Source organism: Prionailurus viverrinus, chromosome A3 (assembly GCF_022837055.1).
Source record: "Prionailurus viverrinus isolate Anna chromosome A3, UM_Priviv_1.0, whole genome shotgun sequence".
NCBI lineage: Eukaryota > Metazoa > Chordata > Mammalia > Carnivora > Felidae > Prionailurus > Prionailurus viverrinus.
In genome coordinates this window covers 84,552,851-84,577,126 of record NC_062563.1, presented here as the reverse complement: position 1 = coordinate 84,577,126, position 24,276 = coordinate 84,552,851, and the positions used below count along the sequence as shown (strand labels likewise).

Below are 24,276 nucleotides of genomic sequence, written 5' to 3'. Positions count from 1 at the left end.
TGACCACATAGACTCTCTCCAGGGATGTGCTGGAATCCAGGAGGATTCGGATAGAAAGTCTATTGTTCCTTCCTGGATACTGTGCAAGTGAACGGGAATGCCAAGATCAGCCTCCACTCCACCATGGGAGGTACCATGTTAAGCCTCCTTTAGGACACATGGGAAAGACACAGGAGGAAGTGGGAAGGGCTCCCGGGGCTACAGCTGAGAAATTTGAACATCAAAAGAAATAACGCAGTAATGAAGCAAAACCCATTAAATAAAATACGAGTCCATAAGTCCATACTGATAGAAATAAGTAAATGAATAAAGATAGGAGGGAGGAGAAAAAGTTCTTCCTTCTAATAGAAAGCCAACTAATATATTAAATGATGGAGTTAGAAGGTCATCAATGGATCTGAAAACCAGTGAATAAAGGTATAAGGAACAGGATATTACATAAGAATCTCAAACTATCTCCCACTTGGCGAACAACACCTTAATCAAAGGAACAAAGTTCCATCACCAATGTTGGCACAGACATCACATGCCTATTGATACCATGGACAGAGGACACCTCATCTCTTCTGTGGTGCTCCTGCCAAAAATGCATAACCTGAATCCAGTCATAAGGAAACATCAGACAAACCTCAACTGAGGGGCATTCCACAAAATACCTATTCTGTACTCTTCAAAAATGTCAAGATCAGGAAAGACCAACAAACTATTTGTTCTAGACTTAAGGAAACCAAAGAGAGATGCCAAGTAAGATGTAACGTATGATCCTGGATTAGATGCTAGGCCAGAAAAAAAAAATTATAAAAAGGATGTTATTGTGGCAACTGATGAAATTTTAATATGGACTGTGGATTAGATAACAGTATTGCATCTATGTTACATTTCCTGATTTTAGTAATTATTCTGTTATGTAAGACATTCAGTTATGTAAGAAAGTGTCCTTGTTCTTAGAACATACAAACTGAAGTATTCAGTAGCAAAGGGGGACAGTGTCATCAGCTCATTCTCAAATAGTTCAGGAAAAAAATTATATGAAGTATTTGAAAGAGAAAGAAAATGATAAAGCAAAAGTCAAAATGTATACAATAAGTGATATTTGGTTAAAGAATTAAAGGATTACAGGAGATCCTTATACTATTCTTGAAAGTCTTCTGTAAGCTTCAAATTACGTCAAAATTAAAAATTATTTTTAAAAACATTTAAAAATTAAAAACGACAGCAAAACTAAGGCCTTGTTAGTTAAAGATACATCCTGAAGCATATAAAATGCTTAATTTACAATATTCCAGAAAAAGGAGAGAGAGAAAGTGAGAAATGGGGTGGGGGGGATTTTTTTTTAAATAGCAAAATATGGCTAATTCTTGTTCTTGAAGTTGGGTGATGGACACATAGGGATCTGTTGTATCAGTTTTTGACTTTTGCATATGTTTGAAAATTTTCCATAATAAAGAGGTTTTAAAATTTTAAACCCCCTCGAACGCCCATCCTGCAACTGCACCAATGACAATGATAATTCAATGCTCGTCCCCCCCCCCACACACACACACACACATTCCAGCTTGCCCATTCTCCTGACAGTCATGGTAAAAAATCTGGGTGGTTTGCACTACTCCCAGATTATAATCTCTGTTCAAAAACAGTACTTTATGGGAATTATTTGACATTTAATAGACATTCAACTATGTCCCAACACAGGAAGTGAGAACTACAAGCTGGGGTTCTCTTAATGTACTTTACTAATTAATACAGAGTGATGGAGGTTTATGTTCATTATTTTTCTATTCAGAAAAAAAGTTCTACAGCACAGCTGGAATCAGAAACCCTAGGCATTTGAAGCTTTCAGAAAGGCAGCCCATAGGGGAAGGAGCCTTTCTTACCACACTTTGAGATGACCCATTCCCATACATCACATGTAACTTGACCTTAAGTTCTAGAAGATTTCATTCTAAGGTAACATTTATATTGTGTTTAAGAAATTAAATCTTGGGGAAACTGATAGGGAAAAAAGTCATTGCCGAACGAGAAAAAAAAAAAAAGTTGACATCAAATTTCAATAGACACTCCCTGAAACTCTGTGAAACGAGGAATCTGGCTGGCTTCGAACCCTAATCAAACAAAAGATCCTTCTTTTTACTATGATTTTCTTCCCTGAAGGCATCCCAGGAGCGACTTCATTTAGAATGGGAGAAAACAACATAAAAGGGCCATTAAGTTAAACCATTTAGTGGCAAGTGCAGTAATAAGATTTAAACACATTGTATACCATGTTTTAAAAAGCACCACAAAGACGTTCGTTATTTAATTTTATTCTCACAAACACCTGTAAGGCAGGCTTGAAACACTGCATTCATCCCTATTTTACAAGTGAATAAACTGATGCTTACCCTGACTGACTTCACCAAAGGCACATAATAAGTAAATGACAATGCTAGTTTCCCAACTCCCTATCCCCAGTGTTATTCCCAAGAGCAATGACAGGAAAATTCATGAGAGATAAACATTTAATGAACATTCCCCTGCCATTCAGTACATTACCTGTCATTGTTTCTAAAGCAGACTTTGCAAGTCAGGATAGACTGGTCTAAGTCAACAGCTACTGATAGGTTCACAAAACAAAGTCAGATCTGTTTTTATCTTCTGCAACATTTCTGGTAGAATCTGATATCAACATATTACTCACAGAAACATACAGCTTGATGCCATGGAGAGTCTCTTGTCAACTTCATGTGCCTAGGAGGATTTTAGAAAATCATTTTTAATTAAAAGTGCCAAACACTAGAATCAATCTGAGATATTCTAAATACTAAAGAGAATTAACCAGATAGGATGACTGGCCTAAATTCCACAGGGATGAAGGAAGCGAAACCATTGACTTAACCTTTGTGTTCAGACGCAGGTTTAATTCCTACTGCACATAATGAAAATGCTGCCTGCAGACTCCATTCCCAAACTTCCCAAAAAAGGCAGCACTGTCATTTGACAAATACTTAATTTAAATCACTCCAAAAGAGTTCATGCAGGTATAGATGCACTTTGAGGTGCAGGAGGTTCAGAAACAGCCAGGAGCAGAGATGTGGGATGACGTCACCTCCTGTGGTAAGCACCGCAAAAATCTTTGGTAAATTTGATAAATAAATAAAATGGAGGTAAATGTAGGATTTTCTTAGCAGACATCTCCTGCGTTTGTTTTTATATTAAAAGAAAAAAGAAAAAAAAAACTGGGCGCTTGGGTGATTCAGTCAGTTAAGTGTTCAACTTCGGCTCAGGTCATGAACTCACAGTAAGTGAGTTCAAACCCTGCCTCGGGCTCTGTGCTGACAGCTCAGAGCCTGGAGCCTGCTTCAGATCCTGTGTCTCCCTCTCTCTCTGCCCCTCCCCTGCTCTCCCTCTCTGTCTCTCTCTCAAAAATGAACATTAAAAAATAAAAAAAATAAAAAAAACTGATGTGCCTACTATATCTTAGATAGTTGAGAGATCCAAACTAAATCTCCCTGTATCAGTCTGCTAGGGTTGCCATAACAAAATAGCATAGACTGGGTGGAGGTGGGAGTGGGGGTAAACAACAGAAATGTATTCTCCCACAGTTCCGGGGGCTTAAAGTCCAAAATCGAGCAATTGGTGGGTCTGATTTGTTCTGAGTCCTCTCTCCTTAGCCTGTAGAAGGCTGCCTTCTTCCTAGGTCTTCCCCCAAGGTCCTTCCTCTCTGATGTATCTTCTGTGTCCAAATTTCCTCCTCTTTTAAGGATATCAGTCATATTGGATCAGGGTCCACCACCCATTTAACCTTAATTACCTCTTTAAAGGCCCTATCTCCAAACACAGTCACGTTCTGAGGTACAGGGGTAAAGGGCTTCAACTTACGGATATGGGAGGACACGACTCAGTCCCCAATACTCCTATTGCCTGAAGCCTCAGCCTATTCGTGCAAGGTCTTGGCCCAAGCTGCAACCAACAAGATGAGATTTGAGTGCCTTCCCCAACCCAAGCCGAGTTCCAGATTTTCACCAAACCCATGTCATTTGAGTTCCCCTTGTGCCCTATTTCTATTCCATACTGTAAGTTTAGAGGCAATGGCTTGCTCTGGTTATAGAACAAAATGTAGAGAAAACACCTCTCACCCATTTGGGAGCTATCTAATTGCATTTGGTTCAAAAAGAAAAGGCGATACTTCAGATATTTACTTGAGTCTGCTTATGGGAGCTCAGGGCCCAATTTGCCCCGTTACCAGCTAGACCACCCTATATTTCCCTCTTTCTTTGTATCCAGAAATAACAACAAGTGCAAATGCTACCAGGTGTAAAAGTATATAATTTAGCCCATGACAAAGGCCAACTATTTCCATGGCACGCTTGGCACAGAACACGTGGATAGAGCCCGCAACTGGACATCCCGTAGCCCATGCTGGGATAGGACCTTTAGCTCTCTGCTTCTTATCTCGGGACACTGGTTACCGACTGCAGTCTACAGTCAGTTACTCTTCTAGATGAAGATGTATTATGAATACACATCTGTATCTCAGAGGTGCCTCAAGACGTTGTAGAATGTTGTAACTCAGCCATCTGTCAATTATGTAAAAGTAAAGAACCCGAGACATTGGGCATCACTGACATCAAAATCTTCCACCAACAGGTGATGCTATTTCTGGCAGCCTTGCCACTGAGTTTCACTGTTTTGTTGACCCTGGAATGAGGCCTCTGATACTGCATACTTGGGACTGCAAGAAGTCCTCCCCACGCATCTCCCTCTGAGTGAATTCACACGCACTGTCCTGGAAACACAACTCAGAATGCTTAGGCACTGCCGAAGAAAATCACACAGCCACATGCAAAATGCCGCCCCTTGCTCTCTGGTTCCACCTGAGTCCTCGATGCTGGGCTCTAGTCACAGTCCTCTCTTCCGCTTTCCACTGTGGTGTTAACATTTAATCTTCCCCTCAAGCCCTTTCTTTCACCCCTACCCTTAGAGTGACCAAAGGTCAGGTTTGCCCAGGACTGAGGGCGTTCCTGGGCAGGATGTGGGACTTTCAGTGCAGAACCCTCATTACTCTCCTACCTCTTCATTCCTCATCTAATGACATCACTATTCATATCTCAAAAAAAAAAAAAAAAAATAAGGCTCTCAGGTATAAACTGCCTCTAATTTTTCCTCCACCATCCCTTGCCTGGACATACATCTGTACCCACCAGTTGTCTTCAATCTTGGAAGCCAGGGTATCCCACGGCTGATTCACAGTCCAATTCCCCAGCTTTAAGATGGATCTCCCTGTATTTAACACCTCTTTCTTGCAATTTCAACATTTCCTCACCTTCCCCCTCACTATACAAATGTGTACAATTCTTTCCCACCTTTAAAATCACATATCCCCCCCATCATGTTCCCCTTTATTGACAGCCCTACTCCTTACCCTTCCTTCACCACTAACTTCTTGTTTTATTTTTCTTTTCTTTTTTTTAATTTTTAATGTTTATTTATTTTTGAGAGAGACAGAGACAGAGCATGAGTTGGGGAGGGGCAGAGAGAGAGGGAGACACAGAATCTGAAACAGGCTCCAGGCTCTTGAGCTGTCAGCACAGACCCCGATGCGGGGCTCGAACCCACGGACAGTGAGATCATGACCTGAGCTGAAGCCGGACGCTTAACTGACTGAGCCACCCAGGCTCCCCTAACTTCCTGTTTTCAATTGAGGTATAATTGACACGCAATATTAAGTTAGTTTCAGGTGTACAACATAATGATTCAAAATTTGTATGCATTGTGAAATAATCACCACAATAAGTCCAGTTAGCATTCATCACCACACACAATCACATACTTTTTTTTCTTGCGATGAGAACTTCTAAGATTTACTCTCTTAACAACTTTCAAACACACAACAGTATTGACTAATGTACACCATGCTGTACATTAAGTCCCCATGACTTATTTATTGTATAACTGAAAGTTTGTTCCTCAGAACTCTCTTCATACATTTTGCCAATCCCTAACCCCCTGCCTCTGGCAATCAATAATCAGTTTTCTGTATCTATAAGCTTGGCTTTTTGTTTTGTTTCTACTTTCAGATTCCACATACAAGTGAGATCATAAGGTATTTGTCTTTCTGTGTCTGACTTATTTCACTTAGCATAATGCCCTTAAGGTCCACCCATATTGTGTAAAATAGTGGAATTACATTCTTTTTCATGGCTGAGTAGTATTCCACTATATACATCTTCATTATCCATTCATCTGCCATTGGACACTTAGGTTGCTTCCAGGTCTTAGCTATTATAAATAATGTTGCAGTGAACATGGGGGTGCAGATATTTTTTTTGAGTTAGTGTTTTTGTTTTCTGCAGATAAATATCCAGAAGTAAAATTGTTGGGTCATATGGTAGTTCTATTTTTAGCCTTTTGAGGAACCTCTGCACTGTTTTCCCTAGTGGCCGCACCAATTTACTTTCCCATAGAGCACAAGGGTTCCCTTCTTTCCACCCTCTCACTAACACTGGTTATTTCTTGTCTTGGCTGGCCATACTAATAGGCGTGAGATGATATCTCACTGCAACCATAAACTTTTCGAACGAGATCCTGAGTGACCTCATGGACTCCAGCAGTTCCTCCCAAATTTTTATCTCTGGACCTCTACTAAAATACAGATTTTAGTATTGTATTTTATTTATTTATTTGTATTGATGTATTTGTATGTATTTATTTGTATTGATCCTCTTAATGAGCATCTCTATCTTGATAACCCATTAAGTATCTTAAACTCAAAAAACCTAAAGCAAAGTTTTCATCTTTCTAATATGTCCCTTCTTCTAAAGTTACTGTCCCAGCAAATGGAACCACAATGCGCCTAGTTTTCCAGACCACAAATCATCATGTCATTGTTTTCATCTTCTCTTTATGCCTCACCCCCCCAGCCTCCTGTCTCCTGAGTACCTTTTCTTACTCTCTCCTCTTGGTCCCACCTGAGCTTACAAGTCTCCTGGCTGGTTTCTTAACTCCCTAGTCTAGACCCACCTGCTTCAAACTGTCATTCATAAGGTTGACATCTGCAAGGTCATGGACCAAGCTATTCCTACTATGTGGGAGTAGAGAAAATCTTGGAGTTAGCCCTCTGAACACTGAAGCGGCCCCAAGAATGTCTCCTTGGAGCTGGTGAACAATTTCTAATACGTTCATGAAAATGGCTGGATCAGTGTCCCCACTGATTTTGGGGCTGATTGAAATAACAGTATAAATTAACTGAAGGTGGTCAAGGAGGCTGCCTGTGCTTCTTTGTAGGAAAACCATTAGCTGATGGGCAGCACTGCACTTGTATGGAGACCTAACTGTGTCCTTATTTCTGCAGCATTAGCCCCATAATCTTTAGTACCCCGCATCTGGAGGTTAATGGTTGCTAACAAGTCAGGCTGTTACAGATGCCACTGGTCATTTTATGGTTAACTGTTATGATTTTCTTTCTTTTTTAAAATGTTTATTCATTTTTGAGAGAGAGAGAGAGAGAGAGAGAGAGCATGAGTGGGAGAGGGGCACAGAATGAGGGTGACAGAGGATCTGAAGTGGGCTCTGTGCTCAACAGCAGTGAGCCTGATGCAGGGCTCGAATTCATGAACTGTGAGATCATGATCTGAACTGAAACAACTGAGCCACCCAGGCGCCCCTTTATGATTTTCAACTCATGCCTACAATGTCCTCCTCCTGCTCCTTTACTCCAGCCACACTAGCAATCTTGCCATTTTTAAGTAAGCCATTTTTTCTTCCAATTCAGTGCCCTTTTCAACATTCTCAAACAAATAAACTCAGAAATTAACAATAATGCTTTTCTTTGGAAAAATAAAGTAAGAAGAATGCCTGGAGCATAACACCTGCTTAGAAAGCTGTGTTGCTCCTGGAACTGTTTGCCTTCAAAGCTATTCCTGGCAGGATGGGGACCTTGATCTTGTGTTTCCCAGGTTCTTTGTCAGCTAGTTTCTTGCTGGCTTTCACCAAAAGGAGGTACGGCTGACAGATTGAGAGTGAAAGAAAACACTCCAGAATTATTTTTCCCTTTCCTATCTCCTCCATAGCTCCCAATCCACTAGGCATGCCTGCCTGGTCATATCTTCTACCAGGTGACTCTGACATGTGGAGGCTGGCAACTCACCTGTTCCCTCTGTCCCTTTAGTTAACGTGGGACAGCAGCTTCTTGTGAGTGCTCAGCTTTTGGTCCCTCCCTGCCACCTGGTTGCCTTCACAGCCTCTTCTGTCTATTGTATAACCAATTCCCAGCATTAAAATCTTTCCCTTGTATGCACTCAGAATGGCTTCTGCTTTCTTGGCCGAACTCAGATATAAAAACATGTCCTGATCTCTACTTCTTCTTACCCAGCCTGTCACAAAGGCTCTGGGGGGCTCCCTTTCTCCAGGTTGTTGGTTTAACTTTTGTGTTCCCACAGCACCTGTGCATACTCCTAGGGGTGGGGATTATGGTTTTCTTATCAGTTCCACCCCTCAATGAGCTTCTGAGGGCACAATGTCCTGTTAATTCCAGCGCCCCCACTGTTCTGCTCACTGCTCAGGGTACATTGGGTGCTCAAGATTTTCTCACACACACACACACACACACACACACACACAACTTTTTTCATTCTTAAAAAAGAGTCTATGCTAGAAATATATGAAAATGTAAGGCAAGATCCTGACCAGAATAACACAGAATTTAAATGAAAACTAGTATATCTGTGGATTTACTTTTTTCACTAAAGAGGAAGGCCCTAGTAGTTGGGCTTTATTTACTCTTTGGAGTCTTTCAGGCTACGGGATCACAGTCCAATCATTGGGGGACAAGTCACTTTTTATTTCTGTGAAGCAACTTAAATCAATAAATATATTAATTCTTCTCAGCAAATTCTTTGGAACAATAAGGAACTGTCATTTTACTTCTGGTGGCCAGACAGGGAAAAATCAAAGGAAAACATCTCAGAATGCTAAGAGGCCCTTAGAACTTTGATGACAGAGGAACACCCCTGATGAGTCAGGGCTCCTCTGGAAAAAGTCTGGAGCTTTTTGAGAGAGGGACTTTATTATTATGTTCAATAGAATGTAAACCAGTTCCTTACCACATGCTGCAATGTAAAGTGATTTACAAAGCAGAAATATATTAATATCATTTAGAGATTAGGAAAAAAGATCCATTGAAGATAAATTACATCATGTTCTAGTGACAGAGTCAGGATTACCAAATAGCGTGCCAGGAAGTCTGGTCACTGACTTAGCACCACCTCCTACCACCACGAAGTCTTTCCATGAGAAGACCCTTTTCAACTTGAGTACAGGTAGTGAACAATAGTATATCTCTATCTGGACTGTATTATTATGGACAAATTGAATTAAACATACCATAAAATCCATAACCATTACACTTTAACATAAAGTCACTGTGGCATCCCTTAATATGGCAATATTTTTACTTCAAGGAAACAAGAAAAGAGGCTTCTAATCATCCCCTTAAGATTGCGGAGGGATGTGCAAAAAGAATTCATCCTTGATCAGAATAGCATATTTCATATTATAAAAGGTGCCTAGGGGCATCTGGGTGGCTCAGTCAGCTAAGCGTCCGACTCTTGATTTCAGTTCAGGTCATGATCTCACATTTGTAAGATAAAGCCCCAAGTCCCACTGCACACTGGGTATGGAGCCTGCTTAAGATTCTCTCTCTCCCTCTCCCTTTGCCCCATGCCTTCTTGCTGCTCTCTCTCTCTCTCTCTCAAAAAAAAAAAAAATGTGCCTAGAGTTGACTTCCTGCTCTGGTGTGAATCATGGTGGTGGCTGTCTTGGCAAGATGTGGCCCATGTGTTGTATGAAATACCACAGGTACCAGTTGCAACAAAGTCACCATTGTCTTTCTGTAATGAACTCATTTTAGACAGCTAAGTGTCCTAAAGCAAATCCAAGTGTGCCTGGTGTCCAGAAGGTCAATTACTGCATGGTGTTAGACAATGGGACCACATTACTACTAACCAGGTTGCTTTGAGTTTTTGTTTTTAATAATGTTGCTCTATTAGAATAAAGAAACAGCACAACAGACATTGAGTCAGACATTGTGACACAATGACAGATCTAAATTGCCAGTATACATAAATTCCACAAAACAACACTGACCCTGAATCAAGCTGAACATTTTATATACAATTTCCAGTCAACTCCAGGCTTGCTTTGGAGGAATTTTCTTGAAACAAATAGATAGGACTTAAATATTCCTTTCTATGCTGAGACTCCACTCCTTGTAATGACTGTTACAGCCAATTCCCACTTTTTTGTGGTAAAGGGAATGGATATTGAATCAGCTCATACTCTTAATTTTTTGCAGATAACTTCCAGAAAATTTATCTTACTTCAAACAAGCTTCTACAGGCATTTCCTTGGATTTTCACATTTATACCTCAGTATTACTCTTCAAAGATGTTTCCTTTTAACATGAAAATTGTATTAATTTCTAAATTCTTCATGTGACAACAAAACAGGCATTTTCCAAAAACAAAAAAGCAGAAGTGATACCATCTTGATGGGGAAAAATAAATTAAAATAGTACATTGTTACATATATAAACATGTCTATTAAACTAAAGTGTCATATAGGTTGCTGAAATTTACAAAACAATTCATCACTTCCTCTTAGCTCTTACTTTTCCCTTAATGAACACTGTTTCATTTAGGAGAGATCTTCTTACTTAAAAATGACAAACATGAGTTGAAATGTAGAAATAATGTTTGAATTTAATGTATTTGAAAAGATTTTTCAAGTATTCCCTTTATTTTAATCTAAGGGTGAATAAGTATATTTCTCTGTTGCAAAATCAGAGAAACCAAGCACTTAACATTCCTGGGCATTAATTCTTATTGTCTAGGTACCAAAAGTTGATTTAAAATACTAAAATTATGTTTAAGTTTTTAAACTTTCCAAATGGAATTCTAAAGGGGGCATGTATATTTTTTTCCCTATCAGACATATTTAGACGAATCAAGCTGAATGATTTTAAAAATTAACTTTTAAAAACTTGATAGTTACAGATGTTTTAATCTTTGGAAGTCATTACATGTTCATTTTCCTTTCGGCATTAATTATACATAATGACCTCCACCAATCATATACTCTGGAATAAAACTATATTTGTTTACATTTCTCAATGCTTTTGAAAATAAAATAAGTTTTCATCATGATCAATAAGGACAGACTTTTTAATTATTAAAATCTTGGTATTTTTGAAGACTCCTCTTTGGCTATTCTAACCAGAGAGTTCTATGGTGAATAAGACTGTTACATAAATTCTCCGAATAATAGCTTAATTACTTATAAACTCTGGAAACAATTAGTTTATCATCCTTTGAAGTGCGTAGGGCAACTTGCCAGGCTGAGAGCAAAAGGCTTGTCACTTTTTCATGTAATGAGCTTAGTTTCTTTTTGTTATTTTAGATTATTTGGAAAAGGAAACTCAGTGGAATACACTTTAATGTTCAAAAGATTAAAAGTTGAATCATTCACTTCATAAATGGCCTCTGCAATAACACTTAATAAAGTACAGAAAGAAATATTGAAGCCTCGGAAGATTATAATTTATGTGCTTATGGAAATCATTGAAACAGATATTCTGGTTCAAAGATAAAGTTGTGCTTGAACGACACCAATGTTGTAAAAGATTGACGAGGACTGTCCTCCTCCTCAGCCTCATAATATCATCCCTTATACCAACCACCAAATTACACAAACAACCTCTTCTCTTCCATCCCGGGATCACTCTCTGCTTTCTTTCTTCACCCCCTCCCCCACCACCCGCGGCGATCTTGCTGCCGGTGGGTCTCTATCTTCCCCCACCTAGCCCCGACCAGCACACCTTTCTCGCTCACCCCGCCTGGCCACCCCTCCCGTTTCCTCTGAGCTCCTCTCCATTTTTCATCTGCAGTTCCCGGTCAGGTGTTTTGTTGTTTTGTTTTGTTTTGTTTTTTTTCCTGGCCAAACATAGATCAAAGGAAGTTCTGAATATAAGTGGTTATTGTGACACTGAAACACTATATTCTGAATATTAAGGAAAAAAGAGTATCAGAAGAGGATGCCGACTTCACGTTGGCAAGCTCGGGGTCTGCCTGACGTCGCAGAGCACAGGTGGCAGGGGAGAGAGAAGCTCTCGGAGGCCGCCTCCTTAAAGGCCAGCCGGTGACTGTCTTTGCAGCCATTGCGTCGGACAGAGCCAACACCTGAGGCCGCCCGCTCCCTTCCGACCTTGGCGGTCAACGAGCAAGGTCATCTGTAATTCCTTCACGGGCCCATAGGATTGTTTATCCGGCTCCAGGAAGAGAAACTGAGGGCCAAGAAAGGCGGACAGGTCCCAAGAGCCTGGAGGCTCCCCTTGGGATCTATCCAGCTGGTGAGGACCCATACCAGATCCGGGACAGCAAACTTTTGCACCGTTTTGCATATTTCGAAATGATATTAACATGCTTCCTATGCCGCCCCCCTCCTGTAAATCATAATTACAAACTCACCCTTCCCTTTGTCGGTAGGAATCTGTTTAGCAGTCCCAGCAAGTCAACCTACTTTGGGGATGTATTTTGCATTTTTCATTGCCCCTCATCCCTCCCCAGACCTATATGTCAAGGAATAGGGAGTTGAGACATGACACATTAATGTTTTTATCAGGGGACGCTCTCTGCTCCCACAGAAAGGGAGGGAGATCAGCAGGAGAGCTCGGCGGAGTAGAGGGAAGGAATCACTCCGCAGCTCCTGTGCAAATTCATATTCCGCGTATGTTCCTCTCTTACCTGAAATAAATCCTGCAGGCCTACCCACACAAACCCAGCAGCACTTATTTATTTGCATGTCATGCTTATAATATGGTAGAAAGCAAGACGGATCTTCAAGGAGGAGAGGAGATGAGGCTCACCTTTCAGACTCGCTCTCTTAAATAAAAAAGAATTGTCCAGCTGGGCGCCTAAGAATTCATCTTGAGTTTGTGGTCATTATCTCTATTATATAGCCCCGGCAATAAATAAATCGGGTAGTTACTACCCAACAATAAAACTGTAGTGTATGGGACACCTTACTATTACTTTCTTAATAATCTGCCGTTTCTTTCACTTTAAATCTTCCCAGTCTTGTCTCCGCACTTGTCTACAAGGATCTATCTTCACCCCTTGAGGTACCAGACCGCTCGGTTCATTTTTATATTTTGTGAACACAATAAGTTTTCCTGTCTAGACTTTCTGTTTTTCCTCCTATTTCTAGGCAGCCTAATCTGCTTCAAGACAAAGGGTCGGCCCGGATCAAATGCCTTCCCTACCCCCTCTATTTTAACAGCCTTGTGCGTCCACGTTAATAAAAATCGCCCCCCTTGCCGCAGCCACCCATGGGGTCTCTAGGAGGAAGGGAGGAGCGCACACTCTGATGACAGGGTCCGGAGAAGATGGTCTGTGCCCCCGCCCTGGGCACGCCCCTGGGTGCGCACAGAGTCCCAGGGCCCAGTTGGACAGACTGCCCGGGCTTGTTCTACCTCTCACAGCCCTCACCCTAATTCCTGCTGGTGTGTGTGCCCACTTAGGGATTTCGGGGGTGGGGGTCCCAGCCCTCGGACTTCTCCCGGCTCGCCCTCCACCCAGGCACCGCGCGCTACACGCGGACGCGAGAGCCAGCAGCCTAGACCCGCCTGAGAAGTCGGTCCTCGCTCAGCTGCTGGCTCCTCTGCGTCTGCGGACGTTACGACCCCACCGAGGGGGACCGGCCCAGGGAGCAGACGTCGGGGTGGCGAAGTGAGGAGCGCTCCTTTCGGGGTCCCAGACGCGCGGGCTAGCGGGAGAGTCTGCGCGCACGCCCACCCGACCTCTGCTCTCGCACCTGGGACTGGCCTCCTCCGTGCGTCAGTTGGGGACCCCGCTCCCACCCAAGCCCCCGACCCCCAGCCGGGCGGGAGGAGCTATCTGTCCGGGGCCCGAGCCTTGCAGACCCCCAGGGGCCCTCAGCCCCGCTGGGAGAATGAACCCAGCCTGCGTCCGGCCGGCGCCTGCCCAAAGCACCTCCACGCTTGCTTTCACGCCCGCGCGAAAAGTGACGCGTCCAGGCAAAGCGGTCAGCAAATGACCTTCTTAGCCGCCGAGCGGGAGAAATCGGGGGGGGGAGGGGGGGTGGGGCAGTGGGGAGGGTTCGGGGGAGAAAGGGGCAAAGGGGCAGTGGTAAGCCGGGGAAAGAAAACAAACAGACCTGCGTCGCTTCCCCTTTTGTCTTTAGACTGCCTGTCTCAAGAAATCAACTTAACCACAGCAAGCCCCCACCAGGCTTGTTTTTGTTTGTTCGACTTAGATCGCAGATAGAACTCCGGACCAAATCTGAGTGTGTGTGAGAGAGAGGCCAGGCTACTGGCGGTGAAGGGACGATGAACTTCTCACCTTTCTTTACTCACTCACAACACGTCCTTTACAAAACCCACGCCGCGGAGTGTGTGTAGTTCGCTGTTAATTGCGTTTTGCTGGGATGGTCTTTTACCACTCGAAAACAAGCGGCTGGGAAATATTCACGTTTGGGACAGAAAGCATTTTTTATTTATATCGTTGACATTTAAAAGAGCAGAATTAATTTGTCCTGTCTACATTAGCATTGAGAGAAAGTTTCAGAAATCCACCCGAGGGAAAGGGGTGGGGAGAGAAAAACAACAACAACCACCAAAAAAAAAAAAAAAAAAAAAAAAAAAGGCGAAGAAAAGAAAGGAAAAAGAAAAGCTAAGGCTTGGTTTTTCTTATTTCAGATCTGTAATCCATCACTGAAATAGGAGGCAGCAAAATTGTAAAGATTCGATAGATTAAAATGCAAATGAAAGGTAGAAAAAGAAACATTAACATGGCGATCAAAGATTTAATAACCGTAAATCAGGTTTTTTTTTCTGTTGCAGCTGCAGTTTGTGTGTGTGTTTATGTTTTAATCATGTTCGTTCCATAAATAAATAATTTCTGAAACGAGACTAATTTTTCATTATTTTAACCGTGGGCTATAACACTAAATATTAAAAATAGAAAACGTACAGGATGCCAGATCCCCAACCAAATAAGAGAAAGACTTGTGTTGATTGGTTAAAATCAAGGAATTTCATTTGTGTGTTCTGAAAAGGGGTATTATGCTAAAAAATTCTATCTCAACTGACAAAGCCCAAAGTTTTATTTTCCCTTTAATATTTTATGTTAACAACAAGATACCATTTATATTAAATATATGTGCCGCTGCATATCCATTTCACTCTGAGCACTTTCAAAGAAGGAAAGTGCCAGAATATTTAAATAATACAAAACATATATTATTTCAAAGTGATTTGACAGAATTCCTGGAAAATAATACTTTTCAGAAGAACTTGCCTTCTAGAGAAAAATTAAGTGATAGTTTCACACAGTTGAAAATACTCTTAGCTTTATCATTAAAGTTCTCTTTCCAAGTGGGAATATTTAGCCTTTTCTTGCTGTTATCATTCGATTTAAGTTTTTAGGTCAAGGTGTCAAATTATAGGAACACTCTATTTTATTCAGCTATTCATTTTCTCATATGGTGAAGGCTTTTCATTCAGACCTTTTTATTTAAAACGTTGATTTATACTGTTGATTTAAAAATTATTTGTAGAACTTTTAAAATAAACACATGGATTTAGGCTTTTCTTTCCTTCCTTCTTTCCTTTTTCTTTCTTTCTTTTCTTGGTAGTTATTGACATAAGGAGAATTCATCTTCAAAAGATTGGGAACTTTTCTTTTTGGTAATACCGCCTTGCAACATTTAAAATAAGCTCTTCCTTTAATTTTATCTTTGAAGGAGTTATTCACCCTAATTTATCAAAGTGATGAACCAGAATTATCTCCATTTCTCCTCTTTCCACAAATTAAAATGATAGCCAAACCTGGGATACTTGTTTCCTTTCTAAAATCTTTAAGTTAAAGGTGAACTAAGTTGGTGTCCACTCCCTCCATCCCAGCCACACATCACGTTTGCACTGTGACAGTCCAATAATGCATTTAGTTTAAAGTTACACTTGGACCTTTCCTCCTTTGTATTTTTCCCACTTACTTCTGTGCAACAAGATGACTTGATTTTCATGGGATTACATGAACTCCATTCAATGTTACTGGGACACTTCTGCTCAACTAAATACTTCCCTTAATAGACAAATGAACTTCTTCTTATTTGCTGGAGTTTGTAGACAGTTTTAGATACAGAATGTGCAACTGATTTAGTTATTGTTGTTGTGAGAATCGAACAGGCACAAAAGTCATTTATCTAAACCGAGGAGATATGACTCTGTAAAAGAGAGAAGCAAGGGCAGAATCATGGGGAATTATCTCAGTTTATAGCTCTTATTAATTAAACCGGATGTGGTTTTATTCTGATCTTTTAGTACCGACCTTGTTAAATGCTCCCAGATACCTTTTTACCCACGCATCCCCCATTTTTTTATGCATTAGATGAGTTGGGTCCCTTGCTGTTGGGCGCTGCCTTTTCTACATTATATCACTAAGCAGTTGCAGTGTAAAATCGCGTGAGGCTACAGATGATCGCACTCCTCCCAGAAAGAAAAAAAAAGAAAGAAAGAAAGAAAGAAAGAAAGAAAGAAAGAAAGAAAGAAGAGGAAAGGAAAGGAAGAAAAAGAAAGGAAGAAACGCTTTTCCCATTCAGTTTTAGCATCTTGTTTCGTTGAAATGCAAGACAGGTACTTGATTTAGCATTTAAGCAAAAGGTTACACAAACCGCGTTTTAAAAAGTGTTGGGATGTCCGACAGGGTCAGCCCCAGATCAGATCATTTTTTGAATGCAGACCTAAAGATAATGAGTACTTGTTGTATTAAAGGGGACAAACAGTACTTTGGCTTCCTCTGACCCCAGAATGCACGGCTCGGTTTCATTGATCATCCTCCTTTATGAGATAATGCAATTACAAACATCAATAAGGGGCTGCAAGGGGAATCATTATGCGCTGACAGTGATAAATGACGGTGCAGAAATAGCATGCTTTTTCCCCCCTAACAATCCAGGAGCCCAGGGGCTCCGGGGGCTGAACACAGTCGCCAAGGAAACAGATGACATCCCAAACGGCACCAAAGGAAAAAAAATGAACAGTCTTTCTTTGCCTTTCACTCTTTTCCGTCTTCCAAAGAGTTAGTTTTGGCTCCAGCAGCAGCTGCCACACAGGCTTTTCGTTATTTCAGACATTAAAGCCTGGAGCGGGCGGTGGGAGTCTCCTTCTCTCCCATCCCCACCCCCATTAGATAACACACAAAGCTCGCTGTTCACAGTTTAGGACTACCTGAAAATGCACCTCTCGGAAATCAGATTGGGATCGGGTTAGCAGTGCGGGAACGTGGGTTTACATAGCCACTGCATTGTGTTTTCCCCGCTTTCACGACTGTCCAGTGGAAACTGAGTCTCCACAACAAGCTGGCGCCTCGTGGGCCGGCCAGCAAGGACGGGGCGCGTGGCTGGCCTCCATCTCCCTGCGGTGCCAGACGCAGCTCAAAGCAAAGGTGGCGGGGGCGCGGTGGGGGTCGATGGGGAGCCGGCGTCTGCTAGGGGTGTTTGCAGCTTTGAGCTTTGCAGGGTTTCTTTGAATTGGAATTATCAATGGACGCAGGGATCTCCCCTAGATCGAGGAATCTGGTTGTTCAAAGCCCCAGGGTACCCTCAGCAAGTGACTTCAAGAGGGCCTCGCTGAGCGTTCCCCACCCACCCATGTCCAAGTTGGTGGGTGAAGGAAGCGGGCGCGGAAGAGCGGAGGACTGCAGTTTGGGGACCTGAGGGCTGCGGGGAGTAGTGGTGGGATGGGGGTGACAGCCTCGGGACCTTCCGTGAAGAAGGGGAGCTCGCCACTTTGGGGCAAGGGAGAAGAAAGGGAGCGCAGAGGTGTGAGGGGGCCCAAGATGAAAAGAATAAGGAAGGGGTGGAGGAAAACTTGCGATCGCAATTCCCACCCTTCGAGAAGGTCGCCAACCCGAAGAAAGCAGACACAGGGTTCCTGACCCCTGCCGGGCACGCCCAAGCGCCGAGTGAGGAACCCCTGCGCAGCTTGCCTTGCTTGCCACTCGAGGCCCCCGCCCCGACGAGCCGCCAGCGCTGCTGCGTGAACAGGTGACTTTATTCACTGCTTCCCGAATCGGCGAGGTCCCGGGACTCGTTTTCCGCCTGGAGATTAAGATCATTGCTCGCGTAATGAACTTAATGCTTTAGGGTAGAGGTGAGTGTGTCTGCGAGTGGGCAGGGGTAGAAATTACCGACTCGATCGATGGGAGACTGGCTTAAAACTAAATCCCTTTTCTCCAGGGCTTCACCGCCTGGCTTTCCCCCACAGTGGGCTGAGAGCGCCTGGCTGGCAGGGGGCAGCGCGCCGAGGGGCCACTTCGGGGCGCGGCCCGCGAGAACCGAGACCCTAAACGTCCTTCATCTCCCCGCCAAGACCCCGGGGTACTCGTTTTTAGGGCAAAAACTCTTAGAACCTCAAATGTTGGCGAACTGATTGCTCAATATGTTGTTTGTTTTTCCTTTCAGCTCCGCCTTGGGAGAGAATGTTACAGACGCGTTGGCGGGCAGATTGGGCCAAAAAGTGACACACACACACACACACACACACACACACACACACACACACACACTCACTCACTCTCGCCGCTCCCCGCCAGCAGCCGCCTCCCTTGAAAGGCGATCTCCCGCTGTTTCTCCCTCGCCGCTCTTTGCTCGGCTCTGGGATTCCCAACCTCCTGTAAACTGCACCTGGCCACCCTGAACGCAGCGGACCTTCTAACAGTCAAGTGGGTGCGGGATGGCACGGGAGAGGGGCGTGAGACGAGGGGGAAATGCCAGCCAGGCCAAGCGGGGCACATCACTACCCAGTTCCATGCCACTCCACCCGGCGTTCAAGCTCCCACCCCGGAGCTTGAATCAAGTCATGTTTTTAGTGCGTTCACATGGGGCAAGGGCCTGCTGGGATCCTAAAATGGAAGGGAAAGTTTGCAGAGACTTTAAAGCTTTCCCGAGGAGCTCCTGCCTAAGGCGTCGGGGTGCAGCCCAAGCCCCCTTGCTGCGGGCCCCGACCCTGGCACTCACGACCCGCCTGGCGGTCGCTGCCCGGGTCCCAAGCGCCCTCCGAGCCCCAAGCTCTCGGAGCCGCGGTCCCAGAGCCGCGCAGGGGCTCGGGAACAGAATCCATCAAGAAGCCTCTAGTCCACCACAAAGCACACCCGAGCGGTTCCAAGGAAAGGGGGACCAGAGCGCCCCAGGAGATATCTCTCCACAACCTTCTGCGGAGACCCGGGGTCGCCTCGTCTCCAGGGACGAAGTCAGCAGTCCCCTTACACTTGACTTTCTTGTTGCGGTGGGGAGGATATAGGAAGCTACTGGAGGTGCCGGAGCCGCCCCCCGCCCCAACCCCCAAAGTGCCCTGGGCTCTGAGCAAAGACCCGTCCTCACAAGCACGCGGTCCAGGCCAGGACCCTGTGCACGGTAGGACGCAGGGGGCCACGGCGTTCTAATCTGGACTCCTGGCCGCTTCTGCGGCGGCCCGCTGGAGTTTCTCCCGCGGAGGTCGGCCCAGCAGCGGGCCACCGGCGTCTCGCCTCCCGCCCTGACATGCAGACTTGGGGGGGCGCTGCACACAGCAACCGACCCGGAGCGCAAAATCTGCGTGCCGCGTGGGAGACGCGCGCGGGAGGGGCCGGGTTGGGCTCGCGTTTTTCCTTTTCAGAAGCTTTCGAGTTGACTACGAAGTTTTCTGGTAGGCGCCTGTGCCCCGGGGTCGGAGCCTCCCACCGCCGCTCCTTCCCCTCCCTCCTCCCCGCTCCCCCCCGCCGCCAGCCCAGCTCGCCGGAGCCTCAGTCCAGGCCTGGCCGCGCTCTAGGTCCCGCAGGCGAGGTCCCCCAGGCCCGGACCCCGCGCCCGAGCGCCGCGCCGGCCTGCCCGCAGTCCTCCCCGGGCTCCGCGGGGGTGCCTCTCCCCGGGGCGAAACTCGCCGGCCGGGCGCACTGCAAGGAGACACCCGCTGCCTCCCAAGGAACTCCTAATACCATCCATACAGCTTTAATGCGTTTATAATTCGATAAGTGATTTCAATTTGAAATTGTTAGTAACTAATTTTATGGGTAATTTTTCCACATCAAATATTTAAGCATCAGATTAAGGGAGCCAGTTCCGACACAGGATAATAAGGGGGTTCCCCCCACCCCCCGCGCCTCCGCCTCCCTCCGTTTCCTACCGAGTCGTTTTTCCAAATCCCCAAAAGATGGCAGTCGAAGCCGACATTCTTCTTTTCCTGCGGCTCTGCGAGGGGAGGGAGGGGGAGTGGGAGGGAGGAGGGAAGGGGAGGGAGGGAGACGAAGAGAGAGAGAAGAAAAGGAGAGGGAGAAACTAGACGTTGCAAAGACTTTTCAGACTAATTCTTTCACACGTTTCTAACACAAGCAAGAAACAGTGGTGCATTTCCTGGAAATGTCCTGGCAGGAAGGAAAGCCCAAAAACGTGCCTTGGGGCCTCAGAGTAGGCGACGTTAGAAACTCAGCACTTTCAGACGGAAGCCTCAACTCAGAGCAGAAGCGAGAGAAGGGAGACATACAAATGTCTTTGTATTTTAACATCACATTCAAATACTACACCCCTAAGCAACTGGTTTTCCGGGGGACGGGACTCGGCAAATTACTTAATGGGGAGAGAAGAAGTGGGGTGGGGAAAGGTGCTGGGTGGGGGGCGGACTGCCGTGGGCGGAGGGGAGGCTGGGGCCGGCAGCGGATGAATTGCAGACCAGTTGCCAAAACTTTTTTTTCTCTCTCTCTCTCTCTCTCTGCTGCCGCCGCCGCCGCCGCCGCCGCCGCCTTTGCTGCTGCCTTTGCTGCTGCCTTTGCTTTGAATGTGGGTAACTAGGAAACAGCAAGCCGTCTGAGAAGACGGAATTTCCAACGTGTAAAATGTTCTTAACGGAACCATTGAGCGAGTGCAATAAGGCGTGAGGGGGAACTAATCTTCCCATTTAAATGTTTGTGGCAATTTTATCTAAATGAATTTTAATGCTAAACGAGGGTAATTCCCCATTTGTAGCGCGTTTACTTCTCTTTCCTGTGCTTCTAAAGCAGTCGAACATCATGCAATGAACAATAACAATAAAAATACTGTCAAGGCATATTATTCATTTCGAATGTGTTATAATTACAGCTGATTAAATATGATAGGGTAAAATATTTTTAGTTTTCTTTAAAAAAATATTTAAATCATACTAAAAAGTCTCATTCAACCAGCACCCCCCCCCCAATAAAAATAAAAAGCAGGTACAATTGTGTGCCCTTGTTTAGAAGAGGGCGTTTTGTTTTTGCCTTTTAAGAAACATCAAAAACACCCTCAGCACCTCTATTCTTTCTTTCTTTCAGATAAGTGTCCTCCATAACCTCCGAGCTGGCTCTGAAATTTACAAGAGGAAAGCTAAAATCGCATTAAGGGGGAGTGGGGGTGTCCAGGCAAGGGGAGAAAGGATCTGCGGAGAGCAAGGCCCTCACAAAACCGCCACACAGAGCAGGGAACACAGGGAAAGAACACAGTTTGTTTTATTTTTTCTAATTCACTGGACACTAATGGTCGTGATTCTTCATAGTCTCCATATTCCCTGATTCTTCTTCACTGGTACCCTACTCCTTCTCCTAGTGCCCGCCTCTCTCCACTCCCCCCTTCCCATCTCTCTCTCTCTCCTTCTCTGCCTCCCTCCCTCCCTCCTCCCCTTTCTTTCCCTCCCCCAACCAGCGAGAGCACCGTCGAGAAGAAAGGCTGAAAATAACCTACTCACCCAAGCTTGTACTGGGGAGGAGGGGCAAATGGATGGGTAGTTTATAAAGTTTATTATTAATTTTTAAAGTAAATAAATGGTTGTTCACCGCCACTAACCAGCTCTCAAAAGAGAATTATTTCACTAAATATGGAGTATTTATGTCGCCGAAGAATTGCCACTGGGTCCAAATAAGAAATTTAAACAATCCCACACATGGGGTGGGGGCGGGGTGGGGCGGAGGGCGCTGCGCGCGAAGGCTGCTGCTGCTGCTGGTGGAGCTTCTCTCGGTCTGCGCATCCACGTGTTTAGAAACAAGGCCCAATAAACAAAAGGTGAGAATGCGCGGGGCTGCTCCAGCAGGTGAGTCAGTCAATCACACGTCACCTAGTAAACCCAACCCACAGCTGGTTTCTCTTTTCAAATAGAAAATAGAATTGTTCGGAGCGGGTTTATAGGGTGACATGGGCCTGAACGTCAGCCTTGAGTTTAAGGCTCTCTCCTCTGACCCATCCTTTGTTTACAAAGCAATCACTCCTAAAAGGATGATTTTTTTTTTTTTACAGAGAAATTGCCTTAATTAAAATATTTGTATATTTTCCTTAGCTTTGGGAAGCACTTTTTATAGCAGCGATTTTATTTAAATAAAATTATAAGCCATTCCAGCTTAAACATGTTATTTTGTACCATTTAGCTGGCTGCCACGCAGATATTCTGTACAGCTGTTCTGGAAAATTGGTTAATAACCAGTTTTATCCAATGAGAACATAGAGCATATTTATAAAAATTAGATTTTGAAGTCTGGTCTCTTCAATTCACATAGTTAATTTCCTAATAAGCATATACTGCTCATTCTAGGTAATGTTCTTAGTAAAAGACTTACCTCTGTACTTAGGTTTACCATTATGTGCAAGAATAATGTCACCGATACTAGGTGAGTAATTCTGTTGGATGCAATCTGAGTCTAGAGTTAGTTTAGTGCCCTTAGGCCTTAAATTTGCTGATATTAGGAATTCATTAAACCAGCTTAAAGAAATCAGTGACTATTATCAAATAATTTACTTTGTGGTTAAAATTTTCAAGTACATATATGTCTTAGGGAGCTAAAATTAATTTTCCTCTTTACTGCACTGATCACTGAAAATTTGGGGGGGGCAGTAAACAAATTTTTCAAGCAGTGGAGTCAGCATGACAAAAATAATCTTGTTTTTATTTTAGATTCAGATTTCATTACTGCACTCAAACGTTACTACAACTGGGCTTGGCGTTATTATACAATCCAAACTGTTTCCGTCAGAAACGCTAAGACTCAGTGTGCAATGATTGTTATTAATAATTAGCTCCTTGGTTTCTTGATAGAAAAAGGCTATCAACAAGCATTTGTTTATCCACAACAAAAAGTATAATTAGCTTATCCCACTTAGTAAATCTTGTATGCATGCCAACTCATACCAAACTGCTACTTTTACAAAAAAAATTGCAATAATACAGTTCATTTTTCCAGTCCTTTTTGCACAAAATTTATTTACAATGTCTACATAAATGCTCCAAGGTGGGACTATGGAAAAATACACACATGACCGATGCTTTGCTCAGAAATAAAGTCAACATATTAAAAATAAATCTTCAGTCTATGTTTTTGAGCTGCATAAAACAGGAAGTGATGTATAAGGTGGTGGTTGTTGCATGGGGACAATGATGCTTGATGTGACAATTAGGCTTCTAAACACACGGCCTTTCGGTTTCCATGCCTCCTCCTACCAGTCTCCTTAAGACACTGCCTGCAACAGCTGATTAATCATTGTTGATGACTGCAGTTTTTCCCATCCTTCCCGATTTACATCTGTTCAGGCCAATTCAAATATGGTGAGTAAATGAATTAGACATGCAAATTCAAGCCCCAGGCTAGAGAGAGGGAAAGAGAGGAAAAGAGAGAAAGAGAGAGAGAGAGAGAGAGAGAGAAATAGAGAGCGCGCATGGCTGAAATCCTAGGCAAGAAGAAAGATTCTTCTGCCTGATAGTTATTTTAATGCTCTAAAAATCCTGCAAATCAGACCTTCCTGTCCCTTGCAGGATAACTGTAAGGCTTTTTAATGTAAGGAGGCTTCTGGAGGAAGTGAAGAGCTATGGAAACAACACACATAGTGTGGAAAAATTTCACATTTTTTTTAAAAAATCTATAAGAAACAACGTAATATGGATAACAGTATAATAGCATTTACAATATTTCACTCTTTGTTCTCTTAATGTCTTATATAGTTATTTAGCATGTCCCCCAAATTGACTTCGGTTGGTATTTCCTGCTTTTTAAGAGTCCCTATGAAGAATTAGGGATGCTCCTTGGTCCAAAGTAGATGCCAAGAATGGAACTCCACAGTCATTGCAGAAAAAACATGATTTGAAATCAGTCACCATTGCAGACAATGCATATTCCCTTAAGCTACTGAGCATGAATGTCCATGACTTGTCCACTCATTGTTGGGTCTCCTGTATTAAGAACCGTGGGGCTT

General features: G+C 43.7%; 1 protein-coding gene and 2 long non-coding RNA genes across 7 annotated transcripts in view; 1 reads left to right on the top strand and 2 right to left on the bottom strand.

Moving 5' to 3' along the window:
• LOC125161654 (uncharacterized) overlaps positions 1 to 20,442 on the bottom strand; it is a 106,690-nt gene extending 86,248 nt beyond the window's left edge. For 3 of the 4 annotated variants that reach the window (XR_007150707.1, XR_007150709.1, XR_007150708.1), the window contains exons 1-2: positions 20,216 to 20,442; positions 2,678 to 2,727 (exon numbers count right to left, since the gene is read on the bottom strand). This is a non-coding gene — a long non-coding RNA (uncharacterized LOC125161654). Of the gene's footprint in view, positions 1 to 2,677; positions 2,728 to 14,208; positions 14,344 to 20,215 lie in introns of those variants that run through there. The other variant, XR_007150710.1, reaches the window with a different exon arrangement.
• Positions 17,942 to 21,869, top strand: LOC125161655 (uncharacterized). The gene is made up of 3 exons (XR_007150711.1): positions 17,942 to 18,205; positions 18,517 to 18,776; positions 20,878 to 21,869. It is a non-coding gene; the product is annotated as an uncharacterized LOC125161655 (long non-coding RNA).
• Positions 21,870 to 22,955: 1,086 nt separating this feature from the next.
• Positions 22,956 to 24,276, bottom strand: part of MEIS1 (Meis homeobox 1) — a 146,244-nt gene continuing 144,923 nt past the window's right edge. For both annotated transcript variants that reach the window (XM_047851455.1, XM_047851457.1), the window contains exon 12: positions 22,956 to 24,276. This exon is cut by the window's right edge and continues 214 nt beyond it. In XM_047851455.1, the coding sequence (XP_047707411.1) occupies positions 24,207 to 24,276 (70 nt within the window). In that variant the 3' untranslated portion in view covers positions 22,956 to 24,206.